The 20,757-nt window shown below is 43.6% G+C and overlaps 1 protein-coding gene across 1 annotated transcript; it reads right to left on the reverse strand.

Annotated features, from left to right (window-relative positions):
• Nucleotides 1-1,760: 1,760 nt before the first annotated feature.
• Nucleotides 1,761-20,433, reverse strand: LOC122939938 (gastrula zinc finger protein XlCGF7.1-like). Its single transcript, XM_044296164.1, has 2 exons — nucleotides 20,398-20,433; nucleotides 1,761-3,057 (listed from the first exon to the last, which is right to left on the reverse strand). Exons 1-2 carry the CDS (start codon nucleotides 20,429-20,431, stop codon nucleotides 2,237-2,239), a joined length of 855 nt encoding a protein of 284 aa, XP_044152099.1. The 5' UTR covers nucleotides 20,432-20,433; the 3' UTR covers nucleotides 1,761-2,236.
• Between the last annotated feature and the right edge of the window lie 324 nt (nucleotides 20,434-20,757).

The raw sequence follows: 20,757 nt of genomic DNA on the forward strand, positions 1-20,757 counted from the left end.
TCCTACTAAGCTCTTCTATGAATCGCCTTATTTATCTATCCAGTATCTATCTAAACGGTTCTAATGTTTTGGGGTACGGGGGGGGGGGGGGAAGTCATCTGTAACGTCTGCTTTAACGGTCGTTCTGTCAGTCGCGGGGTTGTAATCGATTCGTTTGCTCAGTTGTCGGACTGTTAGTTTGTGAACTGTTTGAGCAACCGCGCCCGGCTTGCGACAACTGCGGATGTCGTTAAGTTTGTTCAATTCTAACGCACGCCGGCGTATTACATCGGCACCGCCTTTTTTTCCCTAGCTTTTTTAGAGTGCCTAGCCGCAAAGTACAACTTTATAGCCTGTTTTAACTTTCTAGATCACGCTCTCGTCGATGTGTGTAATCAGTCTTGTATATTTGTCATGCGCAGTGTGTATTTGTCTAACACTAATTTTGCTGGGACTGTTAAACGCTAAAAATAGTCTTTCACGCAACACTTTAAATAGTTCGCTACACGGAACATTTTGTCGTTGTATCGTGCAAGACCTCAAAACATCGTACGTATTATGGTCCCAACATAAACAAGAATGAGCAAGAGGTATGTGTTGATATTGCGCATTGTTTGCCTGACACGGATCTGCCTGTTGTACGTCAACGTGTATGTCTGACGTGTCAAACGTAATATGTCTTTTAAAAGTCTGTATCAGGTGTTTCCGATACTGATGTTATGTCGCACAAATCTGAAATATCATTTAGCACGCACGTTTGCAATTTGATAGTTAGATATATAGAGATAAGATGACAAATAGAAAGATAGATAAATTGATAGATGTTAGATAGATGCTAGATAGATAAATAAGGCTAAACGTGATTAATAGAACAGATATATAGATAGCTTAGGTTTTTATAAGATTCATAGAAGAGATTAATAGCCTGATAAAGAGATTAATAGAGCAATAATATAATTTTATTTTAAAGATCTTAGGATGCATCCGGACATGTTTTGACAACTATTTGCTATTGTCACAGCTTCTCATGCATTAGGCTTGCTATCACTGTGGGCTTTTGACGCCTCGTAACACGTATAAACATGGTGGACTTCTAAATTTGGTACGTGTTTGTACAAATTGATCAACAGCTGGCATATCAGAAGCTAGATAGATAGATATGTTGAATATCTGTGATACTGTAGCTGCGGCTATGAAATGGGACAAAAAATATTCGTTAATGTCAATATTTATTAGATAGCATATTAGAAGATATATAAAGAAGTGGTGAAAGGCTTCCCCGTTGGTAATGTAAAGCATCCAAACTCGGGAAAGCTGGGTGCCGCAATTAGCTATTGTTAATATTTATAAATGATACTTATCTGTGTTAGATGCGTTAATCAAATATTTTGCTTAAATCACGTACGTCTTTGATTTTATTAAACACGATCGTATATAATTAAAGATAATTTCCAACATCATAGGTCCTGCAGGATCTAACAAAGGGACTGCACCAGTTCCCTTCCAGGAACTGTGGTGACATCATCAAAGCTGCTTTAGCTTTAGGAAGATCGATGGATCAATTAGCCATTGTCAATATTTATAATGGCTTAGTAAGAGGTTAATACAAGCTTAATATTTTATTTTTAAAGATAATAAAACTTAATTGAATTACTGACATGATATCAGATCTAACAGAATAAGGGGCGTTGAATGGGTGGTGTTTAGGTGTGGGGTGTGCAACGGGTGGCGCTTTGGGAGGGACTGGTAGGTGTTGTGGGAAGGGAAAGGGGCGTGTCGACCTGTTACTTTTAGTTTGACGAGAACAGTAGCCCTATACTGCTCAGGTCTTCTCCTGTGCTGACTGTGTACACTCTCACTTATATAGACACACCTCAGCCCCACAAAGAGACATTACAGTGCAACGCTCCGGTGTCACAATGTGCACGGTCAAATTATGTTCAAGGATCCAAGGTCCCTTCTGATTGACACTTAATCCAGGAGGTTGACATCCAGAAATGTCATTCCTGAAGTCATCAACTAACGCAGGATGTGTCGATGCCACTGAGACAATAGTTTCCAGATCCTACCATACATGACTCAATGGGGTACATGGTATAAAACAATACAGTATCAAACAGTATACCATTGCATGCTGGTTACAATAACATCAAAGATGCTTTACGAAGATACACGCAACTTGCCCCTCATAGCAGACAACTATCTCTAACTTCCACAGAACTTGCTCTTAAGTTTGTTGTAGCTAGGAAGCCTACCTCTATAAGTCTTCAGCCTTGTGTGAGAATTTCTGATGGTCAACAAGATTTGATTTTCGAGCAAAACTTTTCCCACATTCTGGGCAAGAAAATGGCTTCTCCCCTGTGTGAATTCTCTGATGTTTAACAAGATCTGATTTGTCAACAAAACATTTCCCACATTCTGAACATAAAAATGGCTTCCACCCTGTGTGAATTCTTTGATGAATAACAAGATCTGATTTCTGGTTAAAACATTTCCCACATTCTGAACATGGAAATGGCTTCTCCCCTGTGTGAACTCTCTCATGTCTAAGAAGATTTGCTTTATTTATAAAACATTTCCCACATTCTAAGCAGAAAAATGGCTTCTCCCCTGTGTGAATTCTCTCATGTTTACCAAGATTTGATTTCTGGTTAAAACATTTGCCACATTCTGAACATGAAAATGGCTTCTCCCCTGTGTGAGTTATCTGATGTCTAACAAGATCTGATTTATCTAGAAAACATTTCCCACACTCTGAACATGAAAATGGCTTCTCCCCTGTGTGAATTCTCTGATGTCTAGCAAGATCAGATTTATGGTTAAAACATTTGCCACATTCTAAACATAAGAATGGTTTCTCCGCTATGTTAGCTCTTTGGCATACAGTAGCAGTTCTAAAACTTTTGTTTTGCTGAACAGTCTGTGATAAATCAGAAGATAAGAACTGGTTAAAGGCATCAGATGATAGATCTTTGCTGTGAAGGCCTGAGGGTATATCTTCATCTTGTGTGATACCACAATCATCTGCTGTAAAACCCAAATATATAACATGCTCCTCTGAGCTCCTGGTGCAGTCATCTGCTAAGAATAAAACACATTTTAATATTTTCGAATAATAGAACCTTAAAATGATATTGATATTTTACATTTCTAAATATTAAACTCTGACAGATTACAAAGGCGTGTGGCAAAATTAATTTATTACATGACTGATATTAGTGGCATAACAGATCATAATAAAACAGTAGACCTCAGGATCACAAGATCATGATGCTAAGCTCCCACCGCCACTTAGGAGAGCATAAAGCAGAGGAGAGAAGGAAAATTGTATAAAAAAAGTTATGACTTTGGAGTTAGTCTAGGGATGTCCATACACAAGATAGCTGTTGATTAAGAACTAATTTGGCCTAAAGCAGTCTCTCTTGCATGACGCCCAATGAATGATAAAATGTAAGTATTGCATCTACTGAAGCAAGAGGACAGTGATGAGGCATCAAAGAATTATAGAGAAAAAGACAAATGCAGTAAAGACTGAAAGAGGGAAGTAAAAATAATCAAAAATAAATTTTTAAGTACAAAAGTAATAAACTTAAAACTGAAAGTGTTGGCCGTCTCCGAAATATGGATGTACTGATGAAAGAGAATAAGACTACTAGATGTTGGAATAAGGGAAATATACACTGTCTGTCCCAAAAAAAAAAAAGTGACCACCTGTATTTAATTAAGCAAATAGTCATGAGCCTCCTATTGGATGATTACTGAATTATCTTTCAGCTGGCAACAAGTTATTTAACCCCAACTGGTGCAGTGAGTTGCTTCTCATTTCTTTAACAACCATGTTGAAAGACACATCTCATGGTCGTGGAAAAGATGTTAGTCTGTTTGAGAAGGGTCAAATCACTGGCATGCATCAAGCAGAGAAAACATCTAAAGAGATTGCAGAAACTACTAAAATTGGGTTAAGAACTGTCCAATGCATTATTAAAAACGGGAAGGATAGTGGGGACCCATCGTATTAGAGGACGAAATGTGGCGAAAAAAATAAATCCTGAATGATAGTGATCGGCGATCACTTAAATGTTTGGTGAAATCAAATCAAAAAAGAAAAAACAACAGTAGAACTCAGGGCTATCTTTAATAGTGAAAGTAAGAGCATTTCCACATGCACAATGTGAAGGGAACTCAAGGGATTAGGACTGAACAGCTGTGTAGCCGTAAGAAAACCACTAGTCAGTGAGGCAAACCAGAAAAAAAGGCTTCAATTTGCTAGGGAGCATAAAGATTGGACTCTGGAGCAATGGAAGAAGGTCATGTGGTCTGATAAGTCAAGATTTACCCTGTTCCAGAGTGATGGGCGCATCAGGGTAAGAAGAGAGGCAGATGAAGTGATGCACCCATCATGCCTAGTACCTACTGTACAAGCCTGTGGTGGCAGTGCTATGATCTGGGGTTGCTGCAGTTGGTCAGGTCTAGGTTCAGCAACAGTATGTGTTCCAAGAATTAAGTCAGCTGACTACCTGAACATACTGAATGACCAGGTTATTCCATCAATGGATTTTTTCTTCCCTGAAGGCACAGGCATATTCCAAGATGACAATGCCAGGATTCATCGGGCTCAAATTGTGAAAGAGTGGTTCAAGGATCATGAGACATCCTTTTTACACATAGATTGACCACCAGAGTCCAGACCTTAACCTCATTGAGAATCTTTTTTGGGTAGCGACTTTTTTTTGGACAGGCAGTGTATGTAATTGGGTTTAAGGGTTAAAGGGTTATTCTGGTTCTTACAAATTATTTCCTTATCCACAGTGGTAGGGCCCCACTGATCACGAGAACAGTTACCACGTAAACCTCAGATCCCTCTTAAATGAATGGAGTGGCAGGTCAGGCATGCAAACCGTGGCTTGATTCATCTACATGGGTGTTCCAGTATTAGTCGAACACTGTACTCGGCTGTCTCCAGGACTCCTGTAGATGAGAATGAAGTGGCAATGCGTATGTTCAACCTGCCACCCGATTCACTGTTCAGGGTTCCAAGGGGTACAGTCTACCCGTTCTCATGATTGTTGGGGCCCTAGTGGTAAGACACCAACGATCTAATAGTTATGCCCCATCAGAACATACAGAAGAAAACCAATCTGCCAGCAAAGGGTCAAAGCCAGTTAACAAGCAGAGGTCAGGCATTGGAGATCAGAAAGTAGAATAAGCACATTCGTAGGGAACTAGCTAGCTAAAATATTCATTGCTCAGACAACCTCCCACAAGAGAAGGTGCCTTAAATACCCTGGGAAGGCTAAGCCAGAGGCTGGCAGATTACAAGCTGCACGTGTTAACCAACTGGCTGAATTTATATAACTGGTCATAACCTGGGTCACTAGAGAGTGGGCCATGGGCACTGTTCTTTTAGTGCAAACATTTTAACAGCAGGACTTCATGATAGTGCAGTATTCTGAAGTATGTTTTCAAAGGTCTCTACTCCAGTACAACCATTTTGTACTATTCTTATGCTTTGTAAAAGACCACAAATGTTTTCATTTCCCATAAGTTCGTGGGAGTCCACTGATGGAGCCTAACATTATAGATGTTTGAGTTGTCATCTATATACTACTCCGAGTGTATATCTTTTCCATTGTCATGTGAAAAAATTCTGCAGAGAAGAAATTGTGGGAAAAATGCTTCAAAAACAGTGGAGCTTCATAACTGTTACTGGTGGATAGCGTTCATATGATGAACAGAGGACTGTTATTGATCACACAGGTGGCCTGGCACAGATAACGGATAGTGATATGAGGGTGAATGGAGTGACAATGGGGTACTTGTGGGAGGCTGATTATTGTCTGTTTGGAGATGACTGTCACTCTTAACAAGGATAAGTAACAGGGTCTGACCACAGATGGAGGATGGTGGTATGGGGCTGAGTGGGGTAGTGATGGAGAAGCTCTCAGGTGCTGTTAAAGTTTGATTCTGTATTTTTATCACACTGTTGATCTCCCTTTGGCTGCTTAACCAGCTTAGATCACTTACAAATGAGAAGACCAAAGTTGGTTGAGACCATAGCCGAAAATTTTTCTTTCTGGAGATAGCCAGGTAAGAGCATCTACACCCGGCATAATTGTATAGCGGTATGTTGTTCCTTACACCATGCATAGTGTGATAGTCACCATTTGGCTCAACCCTTGAGTTAGTTTTATGATCAGCAGGCTTTTGCCTGCTGTGTCTTCTTCTCCTGTTTATTACTTTGCTTGGGGCAGTTGCTATGCAATTATCAGCGGATCCATCACTGTGCGTCAACTGGTTACTGATGCAGGCCAAGCTCACTTGGGAAGGAGTTCCTAATTGGATAGCCTATCTTTAAATATTTTTGTTCTCTGCTGTGAATGTGGAGAGTGATAGTGTAAGCTCTGTGCATTTATAACCTGCAAATCTTCCTATGATGTAACTAGTATCAAGCTCCTTGTATGTCTATATTAGTTCTTCCGTGTATTTTAATCCAGATCTTGTTTTCTGAGTGTCACACTGGTGCTCCATGCCTGCCTGCCTGCCATGCCAAGTGCTTAATGAGCTTCCTTTTAGCACTGTGCGAGTTAGTATTTTTCTCTTCCTCCCTTCACAGCTGCTAACCAGTCTCCCTATTTAGCTCGGCTGTGGTTTCATCTCTTCGCCTGAGCTTTAGGTTATCTTGTGTCTTGTACCCAGCAATGGTGTGATCTCTTGTCTGGCTACCTCTGTACCATACCTCGTTTGACTACTTATTCTGCTCTTTGCCGCCTGCACCGACCTTGGAATTTCTACTGGATAATGCCGGTGCCAAGTCTGCCCCGACCTTGGAATTATCTTGAATATGCACATACCCAGCCTGCCCTGACCTTGAACTGAATTCAGACTATGTCTTGTGCCTGATTCCTTGATGCTTCACACTGGTGTCTCTGACCCCCTTGTGCCAGCAGCCAACTACACCAACGTTACCCCAGGAGGTAGGTAGATCAATGCATAGGGGTTAAAGGATGAATACCAGGAAACCAACAGAACAACGCCCTTAGCTTTAGCCCAAAGTCAAACTGGTTAGTTGGCACAGTGGGGCCAAACCCACTGCCTATTAGAGTCTTGTAGGTTTGTTTTAAAATCTTTGTTGCTTTGATCTGTTTCGTGTTCACTTCAGTACAGCTCTGTAGATTGGTTTTGTTCTCTGTGTCCTGATGTTCATATGAGGGCCAGTATTTCAGATGTTTTTTTCATAGGGGTATCTTTATAGACAGCGAGAGTCACTAGTGTTTGGTTTAAAGGTTCAGCATTTAGGGATAGAAACCAGGCAAAGAGTCAGGGAAAGCTAGAGTCAGGGGTCAGTTGTTTGCTATTCTTTGTTATCTTATTTTGTCTGATTTGATTCATTACCCAACCCAACAATCTTCATCATCCATCTGCTTTATTACCTGTTGGATATCTTCATCATCAATCTGCTTTAATACCCGTTTGACATCTTCATCATCAGTCTGCTTTATTACCTGGCAGATATCTTCATCATCCTTCTGCTTTATTACCTGGCTGACATCTTCATCATCAGTCTGCTTTATTACCTGGCGGATATCTTCATCATCCTTCTGCTTTATTACCTGGCTGACATCTTCATCATCAGTCTGCTTTATTACCTGGCTGACATCTTCATCATCAGTCTGCTTTATTACCTGGCAGATATCTTCATCATCCTTCTGCTTTATTACCTGGCTGACATCTTCATCATCTATTTGCCATCATTTATTTGGGTCCTGTCATCTATCATGAGTTTACTCCTATATGTTCGTTGTTTTCCAGTGTTGATACGTGCTTCATATACAGGGACAAGATGAAACATCCGAAGTCAATTCGCATAAAACGTTGTTTTAGCATGTAAAAACTTCATAAATTAATTTCTACTGTAAAAAAAAAACACTTCCAGAACTCTAGTTTGGTTCCTACTGGTACCATTCTAATACTGTACGGATCGCTGGCTCTGCGAATCGACTTAGAATGTTTCATCTGTAGTCGATTCACTCATCCCTAGTCATAAGGCCTGGTCCTGTCAAATCAAAGTGGAGAGGGCGCAGTGGTTGCACAGAGAGCAGGGGTTCCACGGGGATCAGAGAAATTGCTGCGAAGCACCAAAGACTCAGGCAACACTTGTAATCAAGAAACAGGCTGAAGTCAGGACATGCAGAGTTCGTGAGTATCTGAGAAACTAATCCGAAATCAGGGTAGGTGGCAGAGTATCAGAGTAGGGTTGAGCGGCAATCCGGTGTCAATGATATACCCCGTAATTAAGAAAGTGATATGGCGATATCGCCGTTTCCAAATAACCGCAGTATTTGGTGACGCCATAGGAGGATATGTGTCAGCCTACCCCTGCATCACGAATATGCATACTATACATATTACTTCCTGCCGCCCCCAGCTCCTCCTCGCTCCCATATTCAAGTCTCCGCCCACTGGCCGAGCACCGGAGCCAGGCGCGCATCTTAGTCAGCAGTCCGTGTCCAAGCCAAGGAGTGAGAGACCCTAACGGCCCGGGTGTCATAAATAAAGGTTGTACTGTCTATGTCTTCTGCGGCCCTGGCCCTGCCTGCAAGCTGCACTGCACATGGTGATGGCACTTGATAAACTATAATGGTCTCCCTGTTGCCCCCATACAGGAGCAACAAGAAGACATTACTGTATGGGGGCCACAAGACATTATTATACTGATGGCGGAGGGGTTACAAATTGTTGTCCCATACAGTATAATGTCACCTTGTGGCCCCCTTACAGTATAGTTCCTAAAGACAGTATAATGTCTCCTGGTGGCCCCATGCAGTATAGTGACTCTTGTGGCCCACTGCATGCCGAGCGGCCAGCCCATATAGTATATAATGTCCCCTTGTGGCCCGCTGCCAGCCCATACAGTATATAACGTCTCCTTGTGGCTACCCCATACAGTATAACGTCTCATTGTGGCTGCCCCATACAGTATAACGTCTCCTTGTGGCTGCCTCATACATTATAACGTCTCCTTGTGGCTGCCCCATACAGTATAACGTCTCCTTGTGGCTGCCCCATACAGTATAACGTCTCCTTGTGGCTGCCCCATACAGTATAAACGTCTCCTTGTGGCTGCCCCCATACAGTATAATGTCTCCTTGTGGCTGCCCCGTACAGTATAACGTCTCCTTGTGGCTGCCCCCATACAGTATAACGTCTCCTTGTGGCTGCCCCCATACAGTATAACGTCTCCTTGTGGCTGCCCCATACAGTATAACGTCTCCTTGTGGCTGCCCCATACAGTATAACGTCTCCTTGTGGCTGCCCCATACAGTATAACGTCTCCTTGTGGCTGCCCCATACAGTATAAACGTCTCCTTGTGGCTGCCCCAGTCCCCTATACAATGTAACGTCTCCTTGTGGCTGCCGCCATACAGTAAATCGTCTCCTTGTGGCTGCCCCAGTGCCCCATACAATATAACGCCTCCTTGTGGCTGCCGCCATACAGTATAACATCTCCTTGCGGAGGGGGGGGGTACGTTTTTTTTTAAAAGTATTGGGGGGCGTTCCATTTAATCTAGGCACGCAACTGCACACAGCACTTCTATACACACCTTCAAACACAGCTCTGCTACACATACATCTCTCTCTTACACACACATTAATTACTATTATCTTTATTAAACTATCACATTTCTCCACACTTACCACAGTATTCTCGTCCTGGTTCTGGTCTCTCCCACTTGTATCATCAAAAGTCTTTTAGCTTCCAGTGATCTGAGTTTTCATCTCCTTTCACTGGAACTTTCAACATGAAGATGGAGGTATTCCTTTACAAGACCAAGCACCTCCTGTCTGCACGGATCATACAGAAACCCATCTCTCTTACTGATCCAGCAGAGCTCTGTATGAGCACTCTGCCGGATCATTAAGGAAGCAGTCAGGGTGGTATGCCTTAGCGTGTCATGTGGTCATCCAACCATATGGTGGCAGTATTTCTGTTACATACTGACACAGTGCAACACTAAGCCATATATATAGCCATGGATATAAAAAGTCTACACACCCCTGTTAAAATGTCAGGCTTCTGTGCTGTAAAAAAAAAAAAAAAAGACAAAGATAAATCATTTCAGAACTTTTTCCACCTTTAATGTGACCTATAAACTGTACCACTCAATTGAAAAACAAACTGAAATCTTTTTAGGTAGAGGGAAGAAAAAATATAAAAATAAAATAATATGGTTGCATAAGTGTGCATACCCATCAACTAACACTTTGTTGAAGCACCTTTTGATTTTATTACAGCACTCAGTCTGTTTGGGTATGAGTCTATCAGCATGGCACATTTTGACTTGGCAAGATTTGCCCACTCTTCTTTGCAAAAACACTCCAAATCTGTCAGATTGCGAGGGCATCTCCTGGGCACAGCCCTCTTCAGATCACCCCACAGATTTTCAATCGGATTCAGGTCTGGGCTCTGGCTGGGCCATTCCAAAACTTTCATCTTCTTCCGATGAAGCCATTCCTTTGTGGATTTGTATACGCAAAAGGTAAAAACAGGCACTCACCAGCTGGCAGATCTATAAATGATGTCTTTATATAATAAAAATGGCATATAAAATTGCGCAAATTATTACACATAAAAATTCATAAAAGTTCAAATACAAACTGTAACGGACCGTTTCAGCAGACAAGGGGTTAAAATCCGTTTAGGCGATATGCCCCTTTCTGAGAGACAGGCACAGCTACTGCAGAACACCAACCTCCCGAACTGGATACAAAATAGCACTCCAAACTGGAACCTCGCGAATAGCTGCCGGCAGACGAACAGGAAAAGCATACAATCGGCTTACACTCCTGGCAATCAGTCTCCAACAGCATACAGGGAATCCCCCCAATAACGACACAAGGCTCCGTGTTGAGGGTCAAGCAGTGCTCTCACGTGCTGGCACACCCAGCCTGGTTTTTATTACAGTTGTTGCAAATACAGGTCCGCCCACAGGGTTTTGAAATACAACCAATCAGTAATTTACAACACATATAATGTAAATACAGCAACCAATCGTTCACGCCCCCTAGAGGACCAGAAGGGAGACTGCGACACAGAACAGATACAACACATCCCCACAAAGCATCATGGTTTCCTCCTCCTCTCTGTCCCGGAGACAACCGAAGGCAATCCAATTATCTCTCAGGACAAAGGGAGATCACCAATACACATGTGGAGACAACAGGACAGACATCACCATTTAAACACACAATGTCACACCCCCACAGCAAACACAGACATGTAACATATCCCCAGATAGCTCAAGTCTGAGTGCATATCATTAGGTGAATGGCACTCAGAATACACGAATACAATAATATTAGCTATCTGGGTACCCTCACATAACATACAATTTAACCGAACGCATAATAACATAAAATACAATTCCACAGACAGATTTAAGCTGTGCGGCCGGTCTGTCTTCTCCTTTAAGGTTACTATGGGCCATAATCCTGAGGCAAGAGGCTTTTAAACAGCCCTCTCCAAAACCCAGTGGTGAGGTTGGTTTCGCCACACATCTCCCCCCCCCCCCCCCCCCCCCAGGGAAGACTAACCAGATACCTGACCTCACGCCGGTCGGTACCTGAGTTAGTCTGGCAGCCCACCCACAACCCAATACTGGACCTGTTGAATTTAGTAGGCTGTCTCTGTCCAGTGAATCCACCAAGGTTATATTGGTAGCTCGTACTCCCGGTCTCTGAGTTGCTCCCTGGCTTGGAGTGGAGGTTGCTTTGTGGGCAGGGATCAGCGGGACTCTGCCCTGGTGCCAGCACTACCACGGAAGAAGCCTGGTTGGAGTCTGGTTGTTGGAGGGAGAAACCGACTGTCTCCCCTTTGGCTAAACAGCCCTGTTGCTGGGGGGCAGGACCGACTGTCCCTACCCCCTGTGCTGTAAGTGCAGAGACCACGGTCCCATCTGCACTGTTGTGGGGCTTACTGTCTCCCCCTGGTGCGTTAAGCTGCCACTGGGGAGAGGGGGTAACGAGCTCCTCTCCCATACATACTTCCAGCTGCTGGGGAGGGCGACCGACCGCCTCCGCTCCCAATACAGTGTCCTGCTGCTGGGGAAAGGAGACTGGGCTCTCTATTCCCTGTAGGACACTCTGCCGCTGGGGGACAGGACCGACTGTCTCTGCCCCCTGTAACTCCGCCTGCCGCTGGGGAATGGAGACTGGGCTCCCAATTCCCAAAAAATCATGCTGCTGCTGGGGGGCAGGAACAACTACCTCTGCCCCCTGTAACTCAGCCTGCCGCTGGGGAATGGAGACTAGGCTCCCAATTCCCTGCAGGACCGGTGGAGAGACCTCGGTCCCATCTCCACCGGCCACCTGGGGTTCTTCACAGTAAACATCCACAATATCCTCCCAGCTGAAGGGCTCTGGACCTGGGTCTGACTTCTTGCTGTCCTGCTGAGCCTTCCCAATGGAGTGGAAGAGATCTCTGTAGTCCTGCTCCAGTTCCCACTCCAGGGTTGCTAGATGAGCCAGGTCTTGCTCTACCTCATGGGGGTCATCCCACTCATGCCTAGCCTCCCTCTCATAGAAAATGTCCTGAAGTCTGGACTGTGCAGGGCTCCCGAAGTCCGGCTTTGCAAAGGACTCCCATAACAAGCCAGGACCATCAAACTCCTCTCCCTCTGGCTTGTCATGCTCAGCTGTCCAGGGTATATACTGTGCCATATACCACCAGAGCACCTGGTAGGCATCCTCCAGCCATACCCGGTGCTTTAGTTCCTTCACCCATTCCTCCAGGGGCTGCTCTCCCAGGGAGGGCATCCGCAGGGCCACTTGCTTCTGCAACCGCTGCTCTTCACTGGGGAGACTCTCACCCCGCTGGTATTGTACATTATCCAGGGCCTGGTACCAGATGCCTTTCCTTAATGCATCCCGGCCATCCAGGTCCTCCTCCTCGTATAACACTGCTGGTTCCATCCTGTTGCTTTTAGGGTTGCTGTACTGGGACATGCGTTGCCCTTAAATTGTAGAATCCACAGAAATGGTGTCTCCTGTAGCTGTCCTTCTGGCTGTAGGAATGATCCCGCTGCTTGCCACCAATGTAACGGACCGTTTCAGCAGACAAGGGGTTAAAATCCATTTAGGCGATATGCCCCTTTCTGAGAGACAGGCACAGCTACTGCAGAACACCAACCTCCCGAACTGGATACAAAATAGCACTCCAAACTGGAACCTCGCGAATAGCTGCCGGCAGACGAACAGGAAAAGCATACAATCGGCTTACACTCCTGGCAATCAGTCTCCAACAGCATACAGGGAATCCCCCCAATAACGACACAAGGCTCCGTGTTGAGGGTCAAGCAGTGCTCTCACGTGCTGGCACACCCAGCCTGGTTTTTATTACAGTTGTTGCAAATACAAGTCCGCCCACAGGGTTTTGAAATACAACCAATCAGTAATTTACAACACATACAATGTAAATACAGCAACCAATCGTTCACGCCCCCTAGAGGACCAGAAGGGAGACTGTGACACAGAACAGATACAACACATCCCCACAATGCATCATGGTTTCCTCCTCTCTGTCCCGGAGACAACCGAAGGCAATCCAATTATCTCTCAGGACAAAGGGAGATCACCAATACACATGTGGAGACAACAGGACAGACATCACCATTTAAACACACAATGTCACACCCCCACAACAAACACAGACATTTAACATATCCCCAGATAGCTCAAGTCTGAGTGCATATCATTAGGTGAATGGCACTCAGAATACACAAATACAATATTAGCTTTCTGGGTGCCCTCACATAACATACAATTTAACCGAACGCATAATAACATAAAATACAATTCCACAGACAGATTTAAGCTGTGCGGCCGGTCTGTCTTCTCCTTTAAAGTTACTATGGGCCATAATCCTGAGGCAAGAGGCTTTTAAACAGCCCTCTCCAAAACCCAGTGGCGAGGTTGGTTTCGCCACACAAACAATATGTAAATTGCACTGGAGACACTGATGCGGATCTATCTCAGTAAATACAAGCTATCTAGATGGCTAAATTGATCTTCATCAATATGGAAATCCTAAATAAACAAAAGGTGCTCAATTGTGCATATAATTCACTTGTGATAATGAAATATCCTATAACTATGTCCATCCAATGAAACAATTGTATCGATAGCTCTTGTGCACAGAGTATGCAGTTAGAGTTGGGTAAGGTGCAAAAGATGATAAAGGTGGTCGGGTTTTGTAACTGGGGCGTCCCCCTTGTTTTTCAAAACCCTCTTACCTTGCCCTTGAGAGTGACTGTCCTTAACGGGGTTACCACTCTAATGATCGCTAGGTTCTTTGTATCTCCCCCATGTGTGTGGGATCCAATACTTCAGGTTTTCTGCTCGCTGGTCTCGGTGTTCCACGTGGTTACTTCCTTGCGTGTCACCGACCAGGAAGTAGTCTGTGAGTTTCGCTTAATCTCGCGATACCTTGAGCCTGCTTTCCTTTTACTGGCGTGTTTACAGGACGTATGAAAATCTTCCAATGCCCAACACTGTAGATAGTAGGTCTGTATTCGGGTTCGGGTGGGTAGTTTAACCACTTCAACCCCGCTAGCTAAAACCCCCTTCATGACCAGGCCACGTTTTACACTTCTGCACTACACTACTTTCACCGTTTATTGCTCGGTCATACAACTTACCACCCAAATGGATTTTACCTCCTTTTCTTCTCACTAATAGAGCTTTCATTTGGTGGTATTTCATTGCTGCTGACATTTTTACTTTTTTTGTTATTAATCGAAATGTAACGATTTTTTTGCAAAAAAAAAAGAATTTTTCACTTTCAGCTGTAAAATTTTGCAAAAAAAAAACGACATCCATATATAAATTTTTCGCTAAATTTATTGTTCCACATGTCTTTGATAAAAAAAAATTTTTGGACAAAAAAAAAAAATGGTTTGGGTAAAAGTTATAGCGTTTACAAACTATGGTACAAAAATGTGAATTTCCGCTTTTTGAAGCAGCTCTGACTTTCTGAGCACCTGTCATGTTTCCTGAGGTTCTACAATGCCCAGACAGTAGAAAAACCCCACAAATGACCCCATTTCGGAAAGTAGACACCCTAAGGTATTCGCTGATGGGCATAGTGAGTTCATAGAACTTTTTATTTTTTGTCACAAGTTAGCGGAAAATGATGATTTTTATTTTAATTTTTTTTTTCTTACAAAGTCTCATATTCCACTAACTTGCGACAAAAAATAAAAAATTCTAGGAACTCGCAATGCCCCTCACGGAATACCTTGGGGTGTCTTCTTTCCAAAATGGGGTCACTTGTGGGGTAGTTATACTGCCCTGGCAATTTAGGGGCCCAAATGTGTGAGAAGTAGTTTGCAATCAAAATGTGTAAAAAATGGCCTGCGAAATCCGAAAGGTGCTCTTTGGAATATGTGCCCCTTTGCCCACCTTGGCTGCAAAAAAGTGTCACACATCTGGTATCGCCGTACTCAGGAGAAGTTGGGGAATGTGTTTTGGGTGTCATTTTACACATACCCATGCTGGGTGAGAGAAATATCTTGGTAAAAGACAACTTTTCCAATTTGTTTTATACAAATTTGGCATTTGACCAAGATATTTTTCTCACCCAGCATGGGTATATGTAAAATGACACCCCAAAACACATTCCCCAGCTTAATAACTTTATAATGTAAAATGACACCCCAAAACACATTCCCCAGCTTAATAACTTTTCCCATTTTTTTTATACAAAGTTGGCATTTGACCAAGATATTTTTCTCACCCAGCATGGGTATATGTAAAATGACACCCCAAAACACATTGCCCAACTTCTCCTGAGTACGGCGATACCAGATGTGTGACACTTTTTTGCAGCCTAGATGCGCAAAGGTGCCCAAATTCCTTTTAGGAGGGCATTTTTAGACATTTGGATCCCAGACTTCTTCTCACACTTTCGGGCCCCTAAAAAGCCAGGGCAGTATAAATACCCCACATGTGACCCCATTTCGGAAAGAAGACACCCCAAGGTATTCAATGAGGGGCATGGCGAGTTCATAGAATTTTTATTTTTTTTGCATAAGTTAGCGGAAATTGATTTTTTTTGTTTTTTTCTCACAAAGTCTCACTTTCCGCTAACTTAGGACAAAAATTTCAATCTTTCATGGACTCAATATGCCCCTCACGGAATACCTTGGGGTGTCTTCTTTCCAAAATGGGGTCATATGTGGGGTATTTATACTGCCCTGGCTTTTTAGGGGCCCTAAAGCGTGAGAAGAAGTCTGGAATATAAATGTCTAAAAAATTTTACGCATTTGGATTCCGTGAGGGGTATGGCGAGTTCATGTGAGATTTTATTTTTTGACACAAGTTAGTGGAATATGAGACTTAGTAAGAAAAAACAAACAAAAAAATATATATATTTCCGCTAACTTGGGCCAAAAAAATGTCTGAATGGAGCCTTACAGGGGGGTGATCAATGACAGGGGGGTGATCAATGACAGGGGGTGATCACCCATATAGACTCCCTGATCACCCCCCTGGTAAGGCTCCATTCAGATGTCCATATGATTTTTACGGATCCATGGATCCGCAAAACACATGCGGACGTCTGAATGGAGCCTTACAGGGGGGTGATCAATAACAGGGGGTGATCAGGGAGTGTATATGGGTGATCACCTCCTGTCATTGATCACCCCCCTGTAAGGCTCTATTCAGACGTCCGTATGATTTTTACGGATCCATGGATCAGATCCGCAAAACACATACGGACGTCTGAATGGAGCCTTACAGGGGGGTTATCAATGACGGGGTGATCAGGGAGTGTATATGGGTGATCACCCCCCTGTAAGGCTCCATTCAGACGTCTGTATGATTTTTACGGATCCATGGATACATGGATCGGATCCGCAAAACACATGCGGACGTCTGAATGGAGCCTTACAGGGGGGTGATCAATGACCGGGGGTGATCAGGGAGTGTATATGGGTGATCACCCGCCTGTCATTAATCACCCCCCTGTAAGGCTCCATTCAGACGTCCGTATGATTTTTACGGATCCATGGATACATGGATCGGATCAGCAAAACACACGCGGACGTCTGAATGGAGCCTTACAGGGGGGTGATCAATGACCGGGGGTGATCAGGGAGTGTATATGGGTGATCACCCGCCTGTCATTAATCACCCCCCTGTAAGGCTCCATTCAGACGTCCGCATGTGTTTTGCGGATCCGATCCATGTATCCGTGGATCCGTAAAAATCATACGGACGTCTGAACGGAGCCTGACAGGGGGGTGATCAATGACAGGGGGGTGATCAGGGAGTTTATATGGGGTGATCAGGGGTTCATAAGGGGTTAATAAGTGACGGGGGGGGGGGATGTAGTGTAGTGTGGTGTTTGGTGCGACTTTACTGACCTACCTGTGTCCTCTGGTGGTCGATCCTAACAAAAGGGACCACCAGAGGACCAGGTAGGAGGTATATTAGACGCTGTTATGAAAACAGCGTCTAATATACCTGTTAGTGGTTAAAAAAATCAGATCTCCAGCCTGCCAGCGAGCGATCGCCGCTGGCAGGCTGGAGATCCACTCGCTTACCTTCCGTTCCTGTGAGCGCGCGCGCCTGTGTGCGCGCGTTCACAGGAAATCCCGGCCCTCGCGAGATGACGCGTATATGCGTCGTTGTGCGCAGGGCTGCCGCCTCCGGACCGCACATCTGCGTTAGGCGGTCCGAAGGGCGGTTAACACTCGCAGGACCAGCCAGACGATTTTCATTGGAAGATTTTCATACACCCGAACCCGAATACAGACCTACTATCTACAGTGTTGGGCATTGGAAGATTTTCATACGTCCTGTAAACACGCCAGTAAAAGGAAAGCAGGTTCAAGGTATCGCGAGATTAAGCGAAACTCACAGACTACTTCCTGGTCGGTGACACGCAAGGAAGTAACCACGTGGAACGCCGAGACCAGCGAGCAGAAAACCTGAAGTATTGGATCCCACACACATGGGGGAGATACAAAGAACCTAGCGATCATTAGAGTGGTAACCCCGTTAAGGACGGTCACTCTCAAGGGCAAGGTAAGAGGGTTTTGAAAAACAAGGGGGACGCCCCAGTTACAAAACCCGACCACCTTTATCATCTTTTGCACCTTACCCAACTCTAACTGCATACTCTGTGCACAAGAGCTATCGATACAATTGTTTCATTGGATGGACATAGTTACAACTTCCACACAAGGAGTTTTATTCAAGTCTCTCAAAGACTCTCATCATATGACACTAAGTTATATATTTATACTTTCTTCATTATTCACAGGACACGATTCTATTGCATTTTACTAGACACTTATTATTGTATTGTATTTTTATTTGGATTTATAGGATATTTCATTATCACAAGTGAATTATATGCACAATTGAGCACCTTTTGTTTATTTAGAATTTCCATATTGATGAAGATCAATTTAGCCATCTAGATAGCTTGTATTTACTGAGATAGATCCGCATCAGTGTCCCCAGTGCAATTTACATATTGTTTGTATTTGAACTTTTATGAATTTTTATGTGTAATAATTTCCGCAATTTTATATGCCATTTTTATTATATAAAGACATCATTTATAGCATCTGCCAGCTGGTGAGTGCCTGTTTTTACCTTTTGCATATACTACATTTGCTATATAGGATGAACAGGTGAAGCATCCACAAAAACTGAGCACCCTAACCATAGTAGCAGATACGGGTGAGCCACGATACACAGACATTATACTTTGTGGATTTGGATGTATGCTTTGGGTCGTTGTCATGCTGAAAGATGAAGTTCCTCTTCATGTTCAGCTTTCTAGCAGAAGCCTGAAGGTTTTGTGCTAATGTTGACTGGTATTTGGATTTGTTCAGAATTCCCTGTAGCTTAACTAAGGCCCCAGTTCCAGCTGAAGAAGAACAGCCCCTTGGCATGATGCTGCCACCACCATGCTTCACTGTGGGGATGGTGTTATTTTGGTGATGTGCAGTGTTGTTTTTGCTCCAAACGTATCTTTTGGAATTATGGCCAAAAAGTTCAACCTTGGCTTCATCAGACCATAACACCTTTTCCCACATGCTTTTGGGAGACTTCAGATGTATTTTTGCCAAATGTAGCCTGGCTTGGATGTTTTTCTTCGTAAGAAAAGGCTTTCGTCCTGCCACTCTACCCCATAGCCCAGACATATGAAGAATACGGGAGATTGTTGTCACATGTACCACACAGCCATTACTGGCCAGATATTCCTGCAGCTCCTTTAATGTTGCTGTAGGCCTCTTGGTAGACTCTCAGACCAGTTTTGTTCTTGTCTTTTCATCAATTCCATGGTATATCTAATGCCTTGGAAATTCTTTTGTACCCTTCTCCTGACTGATACCTTTTAACAATGAGATCCCTCTGATGCTTTGGACGCTCTCTGTGGACCATGGCTTTTGCTGTGGGATGCGATTAAGAAAATTTCAGGAAAGACCAACTATAGGAGCTGAACTTTATTTGGGGTTAGGCCTCCTGCACCCGAACGTGTGCACCCCGTGGTCGTGCTGCAGCCCGCAATACATGAACACCGTCCGTGGGGCAGCCGCAGCGGATCGCAGACCCATTCACTTTAATGGGTCCGCGATCCTGCCGTTCCGCAAAAAGATAGAACATGTCCTATCTTTTTGCGGAACTTTATAGTGCTCCCGTAGGGTTCCGTTCTGTGCTTCCGCTTCGCACCTCTGGATTTGCAGACCCATTGAAGTGAATGGGTCCGCATCCATGATGCGGAATGGCCACGTTACGGCGCACGTGTATTGCGGTCCGCAATACGGCAACAGGAAGCACTCGTGTGCAGGAGGCCTTAATCAGAGACACTTTAAATAATGGCAGGTGTATGCCGACTCCTATTTAACATGATTTTTAATGTGATTGCTTAATTCTAGACACAGCTACATCCCCAGTTATAAATGGGTGTGCACACTTATGCAACCACATTATTTTAGTTTTTTTTTGTTTTCTTCCCTCCACCTAAAAGATTTCAGTTTGTTTTTCAATTGAGTGGTACAGTTTATAGGTCACATTAAAGGTGGAAAAAGTTCTGAAAAGATTTATCTTTGTCTCATTTTTTTACAGCACAGAAACCTGAGATTTTAACAGGGGTGTGTAGACTTTTTATATCTACTGTATATATTAGATACTTAGCATGCGTTATCACCTACAGTGTAACGGAATCACATTTTCATCAACATTTAATTTGTATTTTGTCTGAATTAGTGAATACGGTATAAAGCTAAAATAAATGACAGAACACAGAACTTAAAGAGTTAAACACAAAATTGTTATATCCAGTGAATAAGTAGAATAAATGTAAATAATGAGAGGACGTGTGGATTTAGTCATTTCTATTACCTGGTGATGTGAGGGACCAGTGATCCTCCATCATGATGTCCTTATCTCCATCTACCCGATCATCCTGTGGGACATTGTGATGTTCTTCTGACTCATCCTGTGGAAGAAGAGGACTGGGACATCTCTCCGGTGTTCTTCTCTCTTCCTTAACTGTAGGAAACAAATTCAGTGACTGAATTCATTCCTTGCATACAGATAATGAGAGGACGTGTGTATTTAGTCATGTCTATTACCTGGTGATGTGAGGGGCCAATAATCATCCATTATGACGTCCTTGTACAGATCTTTGTGTCCTTCTAAATACTCCCACTCCTCCATGGAGAAATAGACGGTGACATCCTGACACCTTATAGGAACCTG

The sequence above is a fragment of the Bufo gargarizans genome, chromosome 6, assembly GCF_014858855.1.
Source record: "Bufo gargarizans isolate SCDJY-AF-19 chromosome 6, ASM1485885v1, whole genome shotgun sequence".
Taxonomy (NCBI): Eukaryota; Metazoa; Chordata; class Amphibia; order Anura; family Bufonidae; genus Bufo; species Bufo gargarizans.